This window comes from Lycorma delicatula, chromosome 4, assembly GCF_047948215.1.
Source record: "Lycorma delicatula isolate Av1 chromosome 4, ASM4794821v1, whole genome shotgun sequence".
NCBI lineage: Eukaryota > Metazoa > Arthropoda > Insecta > Hemiptera > Fulgoridae > Lycorma > Lycorma delicatula.
In genome coordinates this window covers 89,372,869-89,393,573 of record NC_134458.1, presented here as the reverse complement: position 1 = coordinate 89,393,573, position 20,705 = coordinate 89,372,869, and the positions used below count along the sequence as shown (strand labels likewise).

Here is a 20,705-nt window from a genome sequence, read left to right as displayed (position 1 = left end):
AATGATGATATAGTAATTCTCGCTGAGAGCGAAAAAGAATTAGAAGAAACAACGAATGGCATGATGAAGTCCTACGCAAGAACTACCACATGAAAATTAACAAGAGCTAAATGAAAGTAATGAAATTTAGTAGAAATAATGTAGGTGGACCACTGAATACAAAAATAGAACGAGAAAAGACCATGGAGGTAGAAAGATTTTATTATTTGGGAAGTAGAATTACTAAAGATGGACGATACAGGAGCGATATAAAATGCCGAATAGCACAGGCGAAACGAGCTTTCAGTAGAAATATAATTTTCTTACATCAAAAATTAATTTAAACGTCAGGAAAATGTTTTTTTGAAAGTATATGTTTGGAGAGTAACTTTATATGGAAGTGAAACTTGGACGATCGGAGTACCTGAGAAGAAAATATAGAAGCTTTTAAAATGTGGCGCTATAGAAGAATGTTAAAAATCAAATGGATGGATAAAGTGACAAATAAAGAGGTATTGCGGCAAACCGATGAAGAAAGAAGCATTTGGAAAAATATAGCTAAAAGAAGAGACATACTTAGAGGCCAAATCTTATGGTATCCTGGATAGTCGCTTTGATATTGGAGGGAAAGGTAGATGGGAAAAATTGTGCAGGCAGGTAAAGTTTGGAATGTGGAAAACAAATTGTTAGGGATGTAGGATGTAGTGGTTATAACGAAATGAAAAGACTAGTACTAGATAGGGAAGCTTGGATAGCTGCATCAACCTGTCAAATTACTGAAGACAAAAAAAAATCATGTATCATCATTGTGGTTATTGATAAATTTATTATGCAGAGGTAGCACACAATAAGTTGAAACATTTGAATTTTGGATTACATATTTTTTTTTTTAAATTTAACGCCTAAAATCGTATAAATATTGGTAAGAAGGAATTAATTGGCAATGTTTCGAGTTTTTACAAAAATTATTAACTTTTTAAAAATTCAAAAGTTTGTTACACATGTTAATCAGGACTCTCCGAAGAGTATCAAAAACAATTTCTGAACACAGAAAGTACTTTATTGGAAAGTTAACTTTTATTTCCTTTGTCTAATAATTCCAAAATTAATTCACTCCCCTCATAGATAGTAGTCGATCCTAAACACCGACTAGGAAAGTCCTCAGGGATTCAGTTTATATTTAGTTTTTAGTTGTCCTGTTATATCTTTATGATTAGTTCAAAGCTTAATAACCTGTTTCACAATAATTATAAAATTGAAAGCGGACTTATTTTATTCCTTAATCATGTTTCTGTTATCTTACACAATTCCTTTTCATTACTAAAATTTTCTTATACTTCCATAAACACTAAAAAAAAACTTTTTTACTACTTTTCAACCACTTCCTGAATATTTACCCGATAAGTTAGTATAAATACACAATTTTAAAAATGTCTCCTTGTAAACTGAATGTTAATATTTGGTAAGCGTTATTGTAATAACGTTTTAAAATTAGGAAAAAATCAGGACTTAAATATCTTCTCAAATTACAAAATGGCGGCATTGTTTATTTTTCAATCCGTTATATCTCCACAAATATAAGTTTAGTTAAAATTTATGTTAATTTAATCGAATTTAACGTAAAGTGGAGAACATGAAAAGAGACACAAAATTACAACATAAATTTTCTGCCACAACTCGGCTATTTGTTAACCGATTTAAAAAAATTAAATGTCATTTTGTTCGAAATAAAAGGCTTAATATTTTAGTAAACAACATACATTTTGATAAAACTTATATTTATAGAGATATAACAGATTGAAAAATAAACATGGCCGCCATTTTGTAATTTTTGAAGGTCTTGATTTTTTGCTAATTTTAAAACCTGATTCCTCTATCCGAACTTGAGATATAAATTTTTATATAAAAATAACAAAATGGCGGACAGCGGGAAAACGAAGCAGAAATTGCAATTTTTCGTAAGGATATTCTTTGTGTAGTTATACAAGTAGAATCCGAAAAAGTATAGCCAGCCAATCATTTTAGAAACACCCTAATAATAATTAATTTTTGCATTCAATTTATGGGTATTCGGAATAACGGTTTTTCAGTAAAGAAATAATTACTTCAGTCAGGAATGGTTATATTTAGAAAATTGTAAAAACTGTTACATTCGTTTTATTAAAATGAGTAAGAAAATACATATAAAAATGAAACACAACCATTATTATGCCTGGGACGGGTTATTTTTAAGAATAAAAAAATAAATTAAAATTTGTATCTAAATGAGCGATGTATAATAAGTAAAAAATTGCCGGAGCATTTTTTTGTGAGTAGTCAGGATTATAGTAATACTTAGCCTAATTTGTTGCGTGATCAATAACTTTTTTTTCTTTGCAGGAATTCTTGTAGCAGTTACTTAGAAAGATTTTTATTTAAATATTTTTTCCATCCCGTTGTAATAATGGTAAATTTTAATTACTATAGATAGTTTCTTATTTATCTTATCAAAACGAAGACACCATTTAAAATTTTTAAACTTATCCATTCCTAATTTAAATAGCTATTACTTGTAAAACTGCTGAAAAATGGAAAACTATTTGTTAAAAATCATCCAAAAATGAGGAAAATTAAAAAGATTAATTATTAAAGGTTGATAAAACATATTTTAAAATTTTCACTTCGTTTCACATGGGCGTAAAGTCGAGTTATGTTAAAAAAGTAATCGAAAAATGTTTCTTATTTGTAGTTTTTTTCAAATTTTGAATATTGTTCAATAAAAACAACAGACCTATTTCCATTGCCAAATTAATTAACCCTAGATATCTTATATGACTTATATCCCCCAATTTATACACATTAAAAATAATTTACTCATTTTTCTTACGAATTTACTTAAAAATCAGATATAGTATCGAAATTGCCCATACCTAATTCTAGGTTTGATAAAAAGATTCATACTTAGATTAAAGCAGATTAACCTGATAAATCTTTTAAAGGTTTCCCTAAACAACTGATGAATTGTATGATGAATAAAGTTGTAAAACTAAGGAAGCTCTGTTTATTAAATGATCTCAGACACACTTATGTTCAAATCATTCTTTCAGTCACGTAATTTTTTTTTGTATTATTACCTCCGATAATAGATTATTATATCGTTAGTAATAATGAGAAAAAGATCTTGTAATAAATATTACATAAAAATACTACATTTACTATAGCGACATCTTGAGTGTTACAATTGAATTTTTTATATATTATGACTAGTTGCAGTATATTCTATCAATGACGTAAATCGAGATTTACTGCTACTACTTGTTTAAATAAAGGTATTACGTGAAAATGTTTTTTATTGATTAATATTAGTAAGTTAGTATTCCAAATTAAAAAAAAGAATTATATTATATTCAAAACAACAGTATTAGTATTAAACAAGAGTTGCCACATTTATTCGGATAATAGATATTTTAGCACATTTTATTCTATTATAAATTTTTAATAAATTAAAAAAAAAAACAATTTTTTGTAATAAGGTACAAAATATTCTGCTTGATGACACAAATGGGAAGAACATAAGTTATGTACACAAATAGAAAATTATTTCCTTATAGCCATACTTAGAACTTTTCATGTTTTGTAATTTGAAAAAAGTCTTCTTGAATGTACAAAATGTTAACTTTTAAGCTAAAAAAATAGGAAAAAGTCTACTAAATTAGTGAAATTAACTGTAATAAGATGTAATAATTGAGAATTGGGTTTTTGTATGTAGATTGTATGTCTGGGTTACAATGAATAAACATAAGTCATTCTTTGAAATGAATCATTTTGTTTGAAACATTCAATATGATGAAAATTACAAATAATTTAATATTTGTCAACATTTTGTTAGTAAAACAGGCAACATCATGCAATATTTTTCACCTGGCCAAAAATGATCCATCACTCAAAAAAATATTCACATATTATATACAAAAAGCGTTAAATTCTAGCATAAATGTAAGTAATCAAGGTAAACATAAATATTTCATTATAAATATAATAATAAAATTTCAGAATGATGACTTATTAATCCTTCAAATACACATAATAAATATTTTTTTGCTGTTCTATTTTTTCCTATTTATAAAAATAGATTTATTATACTACACATGATATTTGTGTGAGTGATTGATATATATATGTATATAATATATACATACATATATGTATGTAATATTCTGGAAGCCTTCAGAATTATAGTGCAGCTATGCTGATTAAGAGCCTGTAGGCCCTTAATCAGCTATGTAATTATATCCCTATTCATGTGATAAATGTAACTGGAACTTGTTACAAGTCTGAATTATCAGGCCAAGATGTGAAACTAATTGGTATCCATCAAGAGATATGGCAAAAACACAATATTGAGGACAAATTATCATTAATACATAACTGATTCAGACAGCTCTACATTGTGTGCCTGCTGTAAAAGGAACCAAGCGCTAACTCACTGCACCACATCAATATATTGATAAATTATAGCTACATGATTAATACTTACACCAAATTTTTGGAATTAGCAAAAATTTTAGTCTTTTTTTAAAGACATAAAATATCCATCTCTGAATGAAAAAATTGTAAATTTACAATTAGTACTCTCTTATTGAGTATCTAGTTTTATAGTGGAATTTATATCTCTTGAATTATAGGCTTGAAAAGTCTATAAAAAAATCAAATTGTGTTGTCCAGACTGGACAGCAATTTGTATATGTTCATTATAATTTTTTTTTTTTTAATTTTAAAACAGAAAACAATTTTGATAAATTAACAAATAATAAAATGAATCAGTTTTAATGTAATTATAGAATTCATTACCAACTGAAGGTGTGGGATCCCATGAAAATCGATTATTGGAGATTAATATGATAAGTTTAACTTATCTAATTACTGTGTTTTGGTGGCTTATATTTCTTATATATTAAATGTTATTAACACAGCGGTCAATATATTAATAGATTAGAATTAAATATATATATATATAGTTGAAATGTAAAAACTATACAAACATGTTATAATAGTTTAAACAAACCTTTCATTTCATTAAGAGCAACACTTGATATTAGTACTAACTTGTCAATTTGTCAGTGGCTGGCATGTGGAAAATTATAAAATCACATTTTTAAGGAACGCCATAGAAGACAATTCTCATAAATTATCATTATATATTGATGACATACATTGTGATCAAAGGTACATCTCAATACTATGTGATGTATATATTTATGTCTTTTTGCACTGGTATACACAAAGCTGAAAATGAAGGTATCTATCACTCCTATAATGGACTTGTAGCTTAAGCTGCTAACTTAAATGTATGTGTATTTTATTTTGCTGATTTATTAATATTAAATAACATATTTATTATACAAGTAAATACATTTAAAAAAAAATACCTTTCCATCAACACGGAGAACTCTCTTCCCTGTTGCAGTTCCATGTTCAAATTCAACATGATGTACAGAATCACTCAGCGGTACATCCCACAATGCAACTAAATCTCCAGAACTACCAGCCATTTTCTCCTGTAAAAATTAGTTTCAATCATTATGACAACATTATTATATAATTGTGTTTCATATTCATCCTGATATTTAGAATTTGATATTTGAAATTCTATTTTTTGCATGATATATATATATATATATCTACATCATCTTTTTTTTCTTCATGAACTGAAATTTCACAAGATCCTAATTAGTCAGTCTATTTACTGCATTCATTTTTAAATTATTTTATACTTTCATGCTCCTTTACATCTGATTTATCATTTGCTTCATGACTTGGAGAACTATTATTATTATTATTACTTCATTATTGATATAACCTTGAACATGTAGCCCAAGATTATGTGATGAATTGTATAAGAATAAAGATCTACTCTGACCAGTTATTTATGATTAACCTCCATTTTTATTATATCTGTGATGTCATTTTTGGCAAGTTTCTAAAAATATTATTTAATTGATTCTTCTTTTCAATCGCTAATTGTAAAATGTTAAAATATGAATTTATACTACATGGTACTGAAAGAATCTCAAAAAAAAAGTTTTAGTTATATTTCCAAACACACATGCATATGGAATTATAATTTTAAATTAGATATCCAGTCTATCTGATATCAATAATGTATTCAAATGAATACATACAATGTGACTGGAATTAAGAATAGATACTACTACTAGTGTTGATTTCTAACTTCAGTTATTAAATCTGCTATTCATAACAACTCAAAAAACATTATTCTTAAAAATGTTTTAATTAAAAAATACAATAAATAAAGTATAATAAAATTATCACCACTGGTTAAGATTAGTTTATGAAAGCAAAATTCTATAGATGATAATAGCTAGTATTCTTCTGAATTACAAAAATTATATAAGTTATTAATACAAACATTTTGATGAAATTTCTATATTCATCATACTACGTTATAAAACGTACTAAATGGAGTTTTAACTGAAATTGAAAAATAGTTGTTGTTTATCACATTATCAAAAATTACATTTAAAATACATTATACATTCGTTTAATCAAAATTAAAAGTAAATGTCATAAAAAAATAAATTCAGAAATGTAGACCAGAAAAAGTTTAATTGAATAAAAATATGATAATACATTTTTATTGAAAGAAATATGTTGTTTTGTTTAGCATCATTATTTTATGGCAGATATTACACAAAACCTAAATTACTTCAAATCAAATAATTTAAAACCATTATCTGAAAGAAGTAATGTAAGTGTTCAAAGATGAATGTGAAGTTGTACAGATGAGAACAGAAGAAAATCACATAGAGAGTGATGTGTAGTATGTAACACTTATTATTACCCAAAACAAAATATGCATTAATGGTTTGTTTACCTTTCCAGAGCTACACTAAATTAATAGTGATAAACTATCTATAAATTATAAGATTGTATTTCAATAGTGTAATTTTGAAAATGAAATTACAACAGAAATATTGCTGTCATTATTTTATTTAATAATGTAAAACGATAATTTATCTAATTTTAAATTCAAATAATGGCACAATGGAGTCTTAAGTTTCTTCAATAAATATAAAATAATTTTAAAGAAAAATTAATTGGTCATACAATTTAGGTTAGGTTAAAACACACAACTATTTTATAAGAAAAAAATTAAATTATAATATTTGTAATAAAACTTACATCTGTTGGAGAAGTGTTAGTTTCGAAAAAATAACCTTGTGCTTCAAAAAAAGATCCTCTAGTTAAACCCACCAACATAATAATTTAAGCAGTTAAAGACAACAATAAGGGAAAAGCACTTTCAATACGATTTGTTGTTATATTGTAACCATAGTAACACTGTTGCTGGGCAATCAAGCCAAACAAAGAACTATATACATAAAAATTTGTAAATTTTTAAAAAGTAATAGTGTATAATTTCTTTGTAAAGTAAAAAAGTTACGGTTTTTTTTATCTAAACATTTTAGGTAGATTTCATAAGAAAGCTACCTATTGTAATGGGTACCATGATTCGACTTCCGAAAAATTTCGACATATCTTAGAGTTTCACATCTCCCAGACCCCAAAACCACTGTCAGCTCAAAATTTTATTTATACACAGACACACATATATATATATATATATATATACATATTTCACTTTTTTGTGGACACGATAACCGCCATAATTTTGCGCCAATCACTTTCAAATTGTTCCTTAAAAATAACTTCCCAAAATCTCGGTCGAGTTCGTTAACGGCAAAAATCGGAACAGGGGGGGGGGGTGGAAATGGGGAGCTTTTTCTAAAAAACAAAATATTGCTATAACTTTCTTATTAAATAAAATATCGAATTTGTTTAAATTTCCTACTATTCTTTGGATAAGGGCCTAAAATTTATGTAAGAAAAGTTTTTTGATATTACCAACCATTGACCAAGGGGTGGAAAAAATGTGGTTTTGAAGACAAAAAAATATCATACCTCCCTTAATAAGCATAGTATCGAATCGGTTTAAAGTGGTCGTTAGTCCTCTAAACATTACCTAAAATTTTTGTCTGAAACAATTTTTGATATGACCAATCCTTACGGCAAGGGATGACCAAAACAAAAAAAAAAAAATTGCAATAACTTTCTTACTAAGTAAAATATCAAATTTGTTTAAGTTCCTACTATTTTTTGGATAAGGGCCTAAAACTTATCTAAGTAAATTTTTTTTGTCACCAACCATTGGGCCAAGGGATTGAAAAAATTGGGTTTCAAAGACAAAAAATAATCATACCTTCCTTAATAGGCACTGTATTAAAGTGGTTGTTAGTCTTCTAAACATTACCTAAAGCTTTTGTCTGAAACAATTTTTGATATGACCAATCCTTACAGCAAGGGATGACCAAATTGTTGCTGGAATTGTAAGATTGGTCATGTCGTATGCTAAACATGTGAAACCTTTTTCACATGCAACCATTGTGGTATTGAATAAATTTCAAGTTTTTCTTAACTTTAAGGTGGAAATCTTTTTTATTCCCTACTTAGCAGTGGAGAAATCTATCTCCACTTTCCGGCGTACTGAAAGGGATTTTTTATTATGATTTGTAAAAAAAATGTGGTTAAATTACGTTGACAAAATAAGGGTTTGATTTGATTTTTTTAGAATGAAATTTTATTATTTTTTTTTTTATTGGTTTTTATTTATTAATCAATAAAAATATACTATTATATACTACTTTTCCTGTAATGAAGGACAAAATATTTTTTTATACATTCTGGATATGACCTTTACACAACAGTTATATTTAGCAAATATAAAGATACATCATATCCCTTGTACTACTTAAAATCAGTCTCACTCACTATCTCTTTTTCTCTCTCACTCTCTCTTTCTCTGTCTCTCTCACTCTCTGTCTGCCTACATATATATATATATATATATGTATATATGTTTAACTTTTACAGAAATGTAGTTTACATATCTACCTTCTTAACTCAAAAACTCTGTTAGGAATAGTATTAACAGGCTCTAGGATGACAACAACAAAAAAAACAATAAAAAAAAAAAAGTTAAATACTCTTATAAAGAGTATATATATATATATATATATATATATATATATATATATATACTGGTTAATAGTTAATATATTGAATGAAACTGCTACAAAAACAAGACATCAATTTCTCTAACAGCAATATCATAATAAGATTCATTTTTTTATTGATTAGACTGCTATTAAATAAATATATATTAAAACCTTTTCCTCCAGACTTCTTTCATTGAAAAAATATACTCTTTTTTACTAAAAAATATCGAGCACTATACTTAATACTTAGTAAAATGAGAAAAATTGAACATATAATAGAAAGTAGAACGTTGAACCAATTTAATCAATTTTTCAAGCACGGAACACTTGTTTATAAAAGGGTTTTTCATATGTATTCAATAAGATTAATGAAAATAACACAAAAGAACAAGGATTTGAATAACGTTTAAAAAATGTACACATTCAACATGTCTTTTTTTTAAATGAATAAAGAAATATGCTAATTTTTCATGTAAATTTATTTATTGTAAGTCAAGTTTGCCATAAAAATTTTGTATTTTATTTTTAATTCTTTAACATAAAATTAATTCATTACCTTCTAAAGAAGGATTTTGTGAAATTTTCATAACCTTTTAAAAGTTTTTTAAGTAGTATGCAGTTCTTTTGCTAATTATGAATTCTCAAATGCTTTTATAAATTACAATTTATTATGTTTTTTCTACTATAGTTAGTGATGAAAATCAACTAAAACTACATTTTTGAAATTTTAATAAATAAAGTGTTTTTGATGAGTTATTTCAAAACATTTTCACTTGCTCTTGTAGTTAGTTATCTTCATCGGCTGGTGCAGTTGTTGTCACCCTAGAGCCTGTTAATACTATTCCTAACAGTTTTTGAGTTAAGAAGGTAGATATGTAAACTACATTTCTGTAAAAGTTAAAAGCTTTATAAAAAAATAGTTTTTCAAGAATAGTTGTGAAATTTTTTTATAAGAAATACAAAAGTATAGAAATAAAAAAAAAATTTAGGTTTGATAAGTATATTCATTTTTTTTAAATAACTCAATTTTCATTTATCTCTATAATTTATTCTTCATCTTGTAGATAGGATGATAATTACTTTTAGTGTTGATATTTCATTAAAAATGTGTAATCTTTGTTCCTTCTAATGTTATCCAACATAACTAACAGATCTTTTCAAAAACATTTACATACATTAACACATGTTTTATTTAATTTTTTAATTAATAACTATTTTTACTCAAAACTCTTATAAAGTGAAACATACACAACAATTATAGTAGAAAAACAAGAATTTTTATGTAATTTATTAAAACTATAATATTTTATAAATTATTCTCTTTACATTTATTGTAAATGTTTTAGATTTTTATCATATCACTTAAATATGTAAGGTGTGATATTTGTAATTATTGATATTTTTATGAAATTAAAATAGTATTGTGGTATAAACATTCAGATATTGAAGCACTAACATATGATTTATAAACATACACGTTTGTATTTTTGTCAGTCATTTTTATATGCTCGAGTAATTTGCAAAATTAATAGTTTAATAATTAATTAGTTTATCTATTAATTATTAATTTAATAATTAACAGATAAAATAGTTTGTGATGTACTTATTGACTGGTTTTTTTGGAGGAGAAAACCTTTCTGACAACCTAAAATAAATAAATAAATGACCAATCAATCAATTTCTTTCTTTTTCTTTCTCTCATTTTCCCCACAGACATTCTCTCAGTGGCTCTTTAATATCTAAAAAAGTGCCACAATTTTGTTGTAACATTTATTTGAGCTGGTTAATCCCAAATTATTAATCCCAGCTGTTAGTTTCCAGTTTGGATAAATATACCCTTGATCTCCTGACAAATCACAGATGTTATAAATGTCCTCTTCCTGGATAGGGTATTTACACACTCCTTCAGGTAAGGTTGTCTGTTTTATCTTTCGGTCTTGTACTGAGTAGCTTTCTCATTAATTACCTCATTCTCTTATTCTTCATGCCTTCATCACTAGCAGGTTTTGTGATTTCCATTAGACACTCTTTGGATTCATGTTAGAATGTAGCTGATGTGAGGTGGTTGGCATTTGTGTGATTTAGGAGAGTGTATGGGCTCTTCCTATAGACTTCTCCAGAAATTTTGTTTCTTATCCAATAGCTGCACAGAAAGCTCAATCTAGGGCTGATGTGCTCATCTAGTAAAGTCCATTTACATAATCTTTTCTATTATAAACATATCTCTTTCTATAGCGACATCACCAGCAGAATGGGTGTTTTTTGTGGTTTAATCTCTGAATACACACTTTTGATAAACTAAACTGGCCATTCTTCATAAGAAGTTACGAAAGTGAGATTATTTGGCAAGATAGTATTCCCAAACATGTGTTTTAAGATACTTTTATTCACACTAAAGTCCCTTTACAATAATAAACCATTACAAATTCATATAAATAAAATCTACAAATACTGTGTGTAACCAATAAAATTTAGAAATGAAAAATAGACCAGTAATTCAGTAGGGCAGTCATTAGTTTGTTTACTTGTTATTTAAAATTTTTTATCTGATCATTGTAGTTTCTATTAATCAGATGTCAAAGCTGCACTGCATTAAAGCAGTGACAAAACCAAACTTGGAAGACTTTACTTCTATAGTTTTGTGAGTGAAAGAGAAGGAATGACATTAAAATATAGAGTTAGTTTTTAGTACTCTCTTACTCCTTTCATTTTATATTTAATATTTGTGCTTTCGCAATTTTTCTGTTTTTGTAAACAGAAAGTAGACACAAATAAAATACTTGTGTGAAAGCACAAGTATTTTATTTGTGTGAACCTTGCTCATTTTATATAGCATTTATCAAATTGAGTTCTACAATGGAAATAAATTAATAAAATGAATACAAAATACAGAATGGTATTGTCAGTTGTAATAGATTATGAGAACTTTAGAAAGGGCCAAAAATAGTTTTACAATATCAACAGTAACACAAACACTTGTTACCAGTGTCACCAGATACCTGACTGATATCTGTTGAAGAGGCATTTCAAATATTCTCCAAGTTTATGTATACCAGTTTACAGAGTAACAGTACAATGACATGATGTCAACAGTACTCTGCAGAGATGCTAAGACATCTGTGCGCAGACTGGCATGTAAGTGTAAATATACCGGTAAATGTGTAGTCTTGAACAGACTCAGGCCAATCACTCCTGAGACGTATGGTTAATTGAAACCTAACAAAAGTTTTTTTTTTATTTTTAATTTTTTTGTTTTGTAAATAAACTTACTCATTCTTTTCAGTTTTGTGTAAGTAATTTAATTTCAAGTAATTGGCTGAATCGTGTATTCTTACTAACCTAATTCATGTGTTCTAATATTTGTCTTGATTTACAGATTTTATGCGATATAAATCTATACATAATTCTCAGTATGGTAGTACTTACAAAATAAATGTTTTCTTCTCATACAACTTCCCACTGACAATATAGTCTCATGATAGCTAGAAGGAAAAATTCAAATCTTCATGTTAGAAAATAAAATTTTCAAACTGTTTAAAGAATGCCAAAATCTCTGTCATTTACAAATCTACATCAAGACTTCAAGTGAGTAACTACAGACCAATATCAGTTCGATTGGTAATGTCTAAGATATTTGAAATACTTATAAAGTAAGAATACGTAGTTATTTGAAAGATACTCAGCTCTTTAACATAAGACAAAATGGTTTATTAAACAGGAGAAATACACAAACTGCTCTTGCCTCTCTTATGCAATTTATCTACAGAGAGATTTACAGCGGAAACTTAGTTATTACCTGGTTTTTGGATCTCCAAAAAGCTTTTGATATTATTGATAATGGAGTATTGACTGAAAGACCAAGGGGTATCAATATTGTTGGTATACCACTAGATCTTAAAATCAGTGGCTTCCCACAGATTCTGGGCCCTATTTTATTTTTAATATATATTAACAACAGTGAAATCTGAACCTTTTTGCTAATGACAAGTGTCATTAGCAAAAAGTTCTTTTATTCTGGATCTATCAGTACTTCTACTTGGATGCTCAACAAAATCTGGATATTATAGCTGATTGGACCAAAGCTAGCAATATTAGGCTCAACGAAGACAAATGCAACTACATGATTTTCAACAAAAGTTCAGCACAGCTCACAACTTGCATATTAACAATACTACTACTAAAGAAGTCAGTAATGCTAAATATCTGGGACTAACATTGGATACTGGCTTGCAATTTGATAAACACATAGAAGCCGTAAACAGCAAAATTAACAAGTTTATTCATCCCTTGTATTATGCTTCACACTTACTAAATAGAGAAACCAAATTCAAGATTTTTTACGCTGATATTCACTCTAGTTGAATTGGGGTCAAACATTTAAGAAGAACATTAATGATATGCAGGTGACACAGGACAGAATGACTGCTAAAGGTGTTATTTTGTAAGTGCAAATTTTATGGAACTTGTGAACCTTACATAGAGCTTAAGTTGCTACCAAACTTGTGATGTTGGTTAATTGAACAGTGTAAAGTTAAATTACAAAACTATGAACAATCTAATTGATACTGATATTGCTTTAAGACAAAACTTTGACATTCTTAATTATGTGTCACAAGGACACATAAAAACTTTTATATTTTCCCTGGCGCAAAGAACATAGGCAGGAAAAAAATGCGTCAGTGGCTGTAATTGAATAAAAAATTAAAAATTAGTATGAAGTCTGAAAATACATTTTTAAAATTAAAACAAGATATAAATCAAATGTATCAGTACTGAAGATTACTAATAAAGTGTTATATAGAATATTAATACGATGAAATGATTATGTAATTATACCATGTGTAACTCTGATTGTTAAGATAACATTTTAGCGGGTATTCTTACTCTGTACTACTCCGATTTAACATAGTTACTTCTTATTTCACTAAAAAATAATTTCAAATGAAATAGTAATCATTTATATTTGTTACAAGATTCACAATTAATAGCGAATAGAATTTTGAAAATAGTTCTCTTTCTATGAATTTTTGGACGGTTCTTTGTATACAGTGATTGACGTAATGTTACCGGCGCTTTCTGAGCTTATTGTATTAGCGAAAATAATGAAAAAATTGAAAAAAAACATTGATCCGGAAACGCTCCGATAGCGAGTTACGGATAGCGAAAGATTTCGGCCTGATTCCTGAGCTCGAGTGAAATAAAACCATACTGAAATTCTAGGAACCCAAATAAAGTGGTAACTTGATGGTTTCTTGTAGGTTTTGGCCTGAAAAATAGAATAAACGGGGTTTAGAACCATACCTCCGACAATTTCATAATATTCGACGTAAAACAGAAAAATTTGTTGTCTAAAAACACTTTTTTGCGTTTGTAATACAAACACTTTGTTAAATGATTAATAAATATGTAAAATTTATAATCAAAACTTGTAGAAAATTTAATCTTGAGAAATTTGATGTAAAATAGCTCAAAAAAAACAAATATTATTTCAAGAAAGTTGATTTTATTTCTAAAACTTACCGTATGAAAACTTTTAAATTTTATCAATTACAGAAAACGAAGTTAACGTATAATTGATTGAATGTTAAATAAATTCAAATGTAATCGATAAATTTAATAAAATTTAGAAAAAAATTTTCAAAAATCTGTCCATCTACTTCAACACGTTTGGCTGCACGCTTTCGGATTACTGAGTGTTGCTCCCTCCAATTTTGCACGACTTTTCTCAATTTGGGTGGCGGCATCTGTAATATAAGCAACCAACTCTAATTTTATGATATTTTATCTTGTACACAATATTTTTCATCCAGCTTCACACGCAAATTCTAACGGTGTCAGATCAGGTGATCTTGATGGCCAGGAGTGTGGCTCGCCGCGGCCAACCTTCGCTTTGGAAATTGCTCACTTAAGTATGTCTATACGGCAGATGAGAAGTGGGTAGTCGTACCGTCGTGCTGAAAGTACATGCGATATCTTTATGATAGTGGAACATCTAATAGCAGCGGCAATTGTTCCTTACGGAATTGCACATAAATATCGGAATTTAGATGTCCTACGTGAATGAATGATCAATTAGCTGATCGTAAACTAGACCACACCACTCAATGAAGCTAAATCGGTGTTGGAAATTACGTTCTACTACCGTGAGTGAATTGATTTCTGCCTAAGTGTGTTATGTTCGTTGCGAAGGTTATTGATGCTGTCTCGAGTAAACTGAGCCTCGTCAGTAAATAAAATGAACCAGTGCAATCGACGGTTTATATGCAACCAGTTACACTATTGCAAACGAAGAGGAGAACTCTTGGCTGAAGATTTTGTACTCGTTGATTACGGTAAAGACACAGCTTGATATTAAGAAGTGTCCTCTTCACGATAGGCTGGAAAACTCCGAACCGCCGGGAAAGGCGTCGTGTACTAACACCCAGATTTTGTTGCGTAGCCTCGATAATGGTTTCATCCATAGGGATATCATGATGGGCAGAACGATCGCGGTGAGTAGTAATGCTGGTAAGGGTACCCGTTTCTCGTAATGTATGGAATGTTCCATTAATTGTTTTAGGATCTGGAACTCTGCGGTTAACAAAACGCCTTTGATATTCTGCAGCAGCATTTCCATCACACACCCCCAAAATACAATTTATTGTATTCCTGCGTATTCCTCACTCGTAAATAACAAAAGCATTGCTGCAATATAAGACCGCTAAAACAAACACACACTTAAATAAACTACACTGTATTGGAAACAATTCACAGCAGTAATCCAAAACATGCAAGGGTGAATTTGATAAAGATACATAAACTTTATTACCTGAATAACATTAGTACTGGTTTTTTATTTTAATAATTTTTTAATTATATTTTTATCTTTAATTCAATACAATTTTTTGTATCATTGCTATTTGTAGGAAAGCAAGCATGCTTTGCACGTGTAATCCCTTCGTTTTCATATGATAAGTGTTAGTAATAAAATCAAATTTCTTGAACTGGTATTTTTTTTTATTGGGCTACCTTACATCAATCTTCTCAAAATGACATTTTTTGCAAGTGTTTATAATAAATTTTACGCATTTATTAGTCATTTAACAAAACTTTTGCATTATAAACGTAAAAAACGTTTTAAACAACAAATTTTTCTGTTTTACATCGGATATTATGAAAACTACTTGAGATATGGTTCTGAAACCTGTTTTATTCAATTGTCGGTTCAGAAACCATCAAATTTACTCCTTTAATTGGGTCCTAGAATTTTAGTATGGTTTTATTTCACTCTGCTAGGAATCAGGGCAAAATCTTTTGCTAGCCTAGTCGCTAACGGAGTGTTTCCGGACCCTGTTTATATGAATTTTTTTTTCATTATTTTCGGTAGTAGAATGAGCTCAGTAAGTGCCGGAACATAAGGTGAATCATTCTGTGTAGTTAACATCCTTCAATATCTGTTATGAAACATCAAAAGATGTGACAGAAGAATAGTTAATGTAACATATTTTTTTAATGTGTTTTTATTTTGTTTTTGCCTCTACTCTTGAGAAAAAGTAGCCTTTGAATCAGTTGTAAACTTTTTCATAAATCACATTAGCAGCTGTTATTTATTTTTTGATCGGTTGATCTAATGCGGCTGTTGCTGTTAACCTTACCTATTAGTTAGCATGTTCTGATTAATCATCAACAGAGGAAAGTAAAACTTTAGGACAATGTACATCACAGAAAGAGAATTTGAATATATACTGATAAATTATATTAGAAATAAATGGTTTTCTATAATTATGCAATAGTAGAACATTGTGATGAACATCACCATGAAATAATAATCTCATATGACAATTTAAAATTATATAAATGTTACATCTAATGTGTTTAGCAGTGTAAATGCTTTAATGACAACAGTAAAATAATTAAGTTAAAGCAAAAGTTGTTATATACTCAGTTTTATGTAACCTTTCTTATCCATAGTATAAAATTATAAAACTATCTAGTAAATTCACTAATAGTATTTAGTGCAATCACTACAGTTTAATTTTTATGAGTAGTTTACTACATTTATTAGTATGTGATTTTCCAGTGTATATAATGTGAGGTTGTATTTTGTTTTTAATTTTAAAGCAACACAATAACCTTCTTTCCTAAAAATGTTGGGAATTTTATATGGATATTTATTAACATATATTAATGTTACGTTAAGTTTTCAATGTAGCTGTCGGCTGATGTTGTTGTGTGTAAAAGGCAATGTAATAAGGATGAAGTCACTTCACATTTGTGTTATGTGAGGAACAGAAATAGGGGGATATTTTATCCCGCTACTTATTGCAGTCTAGATGTCTGTCCCTTGCTGTTGGATTTTTCTATTCAGGTGACCCTAATTTAATGGAGGGCATAAGGCACTCTCTTTATGGAAAGAGTTGCAAAAAGGGGCTGATCAGTTGCCTCTCTTGTACATTGAGGTGACAGAAGGAATGGAAAACTGGGTTTTAGTGGTTTACTTCTTCTTCTACTTCATCTTCTTCCAGTGAATTGGTCTTCATTAACTCAATTCTCAGTAGATGATCTTCTTGCTTCCTTAATATATTCTTTCTTCTTTTACCTGACTTCTTGTGTTTACTGACCGTAATTTTTTATCATTGGTAACCTTAAAAATCCTGCAGCCCTGAAAAGGGCATCATAGTGGAGAGTCCAGGTTACTTCATTCCTCATGTCAGATGGCTGCTGGAGTTCTCCTCAGTCTTCTGTTGTTATCTTCTGGCATGCTTCTTCTTCATTTAAGGAAAGAGGAAACAGGTTCGGAGGTTTTAATGTTAGATAACACGCGAACTTGAGGTGGCAATCGTCGCATAATGATGTTTGTTGACAAGTCATGTGAGGAGAATATTGTATTATGAATAAGTATTAGTTGCAATGGGTTTGAAATAAATTTTGAAAGCACGTTTGTTATCTTTTTTGGATATGGTGAGATCTGGATAGTCAAAATTCATATTCTGTGAAAACTGTATTTCAAGGAATAGTTTGTTATACATGTGAGAAATGTATATGACATTGTATTTTATTGCCTTTGAGTATTAGCATGATTTCATCAGGCTGCAGTATAACACTTGGTCTGCATGCTTTAATTTTGTATTGTAAGTCGATTTTCATAGTGCTATAAAAAGGATTAGTCAGTAAGCTAGAAACAGGTGAGTTTGTTTGAAGGCTTAGTCGATTTCTTACATCTGTAATCATTTTTTGGTATCTTACCAAAAATCGTTGATAGATTTTTGTTGAAATATATTAGTAAAAATATCATTACTGTCAAAGGATGCATAATTAAAGGGAAAAATAGATTTTATTGATAAGTTATTTTTATGTGTAAAAAACACAATTGTGCATTTATAAAATGAAATATTAAGAATAGATAAATAGCCACACCTAAACTTACAGAAAACTTGTTACATAAAAAAATGTAACAATACACAACTAGTTACAAAAAAGTATATAGCATTAATATGTCTCAACAAATATCTTACAAAATTGCTAACTTTTTCAGAATATATGTAGAATATGTGTAGCTTTCAAAACAACAAATAAAATACACAAGATTGCAAAACACACACTGAAAAACATGGCAACTTAGGATAAAAGTTAAACTATAGCGACTGCACTAAATACTATAGTAGCAAACCATATAAATTTTCAGTTTTACGAACTAAGAACATACGTAAACACAAATCACATCAGAATCAACCTACGAAAATCACCTTATAGAAACTTGACTCGCTAAAAGATATTAACTATAAATAAATCTACAGATAACATATAACTGTGATGAGCTAAATGACCTAACCAATATAAAATTTATAACACAATAAATTTAGCAAAAAATATACATCAGACAAATCAAAAGAGATACAGACTATATATAGTGTTTTACTACATAGTAAAATACTAGTGTAGTATTATATAGCATTTTACCAAAAATTATTTCTTACATTAGTCCTATGTCAAATATGTTATACATAACCTTTTTTTATTAATTCTTTAAAAAACTAGCATATGAGGGACATATTTTTAATTATTTTTTAGAAACTCGTAATTATAATTAATTATAAGATTACAATGAACTAAACAACACTTTGTTTAACATTTTATCGTATCTCAACAATGATATCAGTCTATTTTGATAGCTCCTGATTTTACCAAGTAAATAACTAATACTGGTACTTTGCTAGACCCTAACTGTAATTCAAAAACCAAGTTTCATTATGAATTTGCCATATATATATATATAAACTGTAAATGTTGATTTAGTAATCACTTGATCAGTCTCCTGGCTGATTGTTTACTGTTTATAAGCACATGATGGAAGCATAAAAATGTTATTGAAACACTTTTGTCAAGCACCAGCAATATTATGCTTCTCAATATTATTCTGCTTCCTTAATTTTGAAGAATAATTTATGGGAGCGTGATGAAATGTTTCATTCATAGATTTGATGAAACATGGGGAAAAGGAAGCCCTTTCTTTATTAGTATTATAGTTTTCTTATTTTTTTTTTATAACGCTTAGGCTTTTTTTTATCGAGTTAAAACCATTATTGATGGTCTCCATTTGGAAAGAGGTTAAGAAAAGAAAAAGATCTTGAAATATATGAAAGGAAAAACATATTTGATTTCATTACTTTCAAAATAATTAAATTGCAGTGGATTTTTCTTTAACTGTCTGAAAGAACACAAGAAAAAATAATAACATTAGCAATAAATATTACAAAAAGTAATACTAAAAAAATAAAAGGAAATACGTAAAATATTTTTAAATCTATGTTTCTTATATTTTGTTTTTAATATTTGTACTAAAATAAAACACAGATAATTAAGTAGGATTCTGAGAAAAAGGTTTCAAAATTATTATTATTATTACACAATTTTTAATTTATTGATACAGAATATATATATTTTTTACACACATTGCCACAATATTCCTTTTACCTTTCAACGGCTTTGTTTAAATGTTACTATTACCATATTTAATACAACCACTTAATTTTACATAATATTCTAAACTGAAATTAAGAGAATGGGAAAAAAATTATTTATTAAGAAACTGCAGGGAAATTCTTTTGTAATAATAAACTTTACAAATGTTTATTATAAAACATAATAGGTGGAGGAAGTTTTAATGGCTATTCAGTTAATTAAATAAAAAAGGGGAAATTTTACAATAAATGTTTAAAATTTACACTTTAAAAATGCTATGATTAATTAATTGATTTTCCCATATTATATATTTACATGATTTCTATCTATAAATGCTAGCTGTGGTATTCTTTTATTATAGAAATAAATATAAATACAAGATGAATTACAACTATATAATATACTGGAAACACTACAGATTTAGAAAAACCATACATGTTTAATATGGAAATGAACACACATGTAGCATAATATTATAATCGTACAGGCATGCACGTCAACGGGCACAAAGTTCATATATGTAATCGAATGGTTTTTTAAATAAGATTTTTCTGCAGTTTCTTTTCCTATGCTATTACAGTGTATACAGCAACATAAAAAATTTTCCATTACATTGTCATTAAATTATCACTTAAAATCTAATGGAAGACATTTGGATATTTGTTGCATAGACATAGTTAAAAGACATCTAATGTAAATTAATATGTCTTATTACATATTTATATACAT

At 28.1% G+C, this 20,705-nt stretch overlaps 1 protein-coding gene across 1 annotated transcript in view; it reads right to left on the bottom strand.

Moving 5' to 3' along the window:
* LOC142322901 (fas apoptotic inhibitory molecule 1) overlaps nucleotides 1-7,244 on the bottom strand; it is a 29,836-nt gene extending 22,592 nt beyond the window's left edge. Inside the window, exons 1-2 of the mRNA XM_075361991.1 lie at nucleotides 7,162-7,244; nucleotides 5,388-5,516 (exon numbers count right to left, since the gene is read on the bottom strand). Coding sequence (XP_075218106.1) covers nucleotides 5,388-5,516; nucleotides 7,162-7,239 — 207 coding nt within the window. The 5' untranslated portion in view covers nucleotides 7,240-7,244. The remainder of the gene's footprint in view (nucleotides 1-5,387; nucleotides 5,517-7,161) is intronic.
* Nucleotides 7,245-20,705: the final 13,461 nt, after the last annotated feature.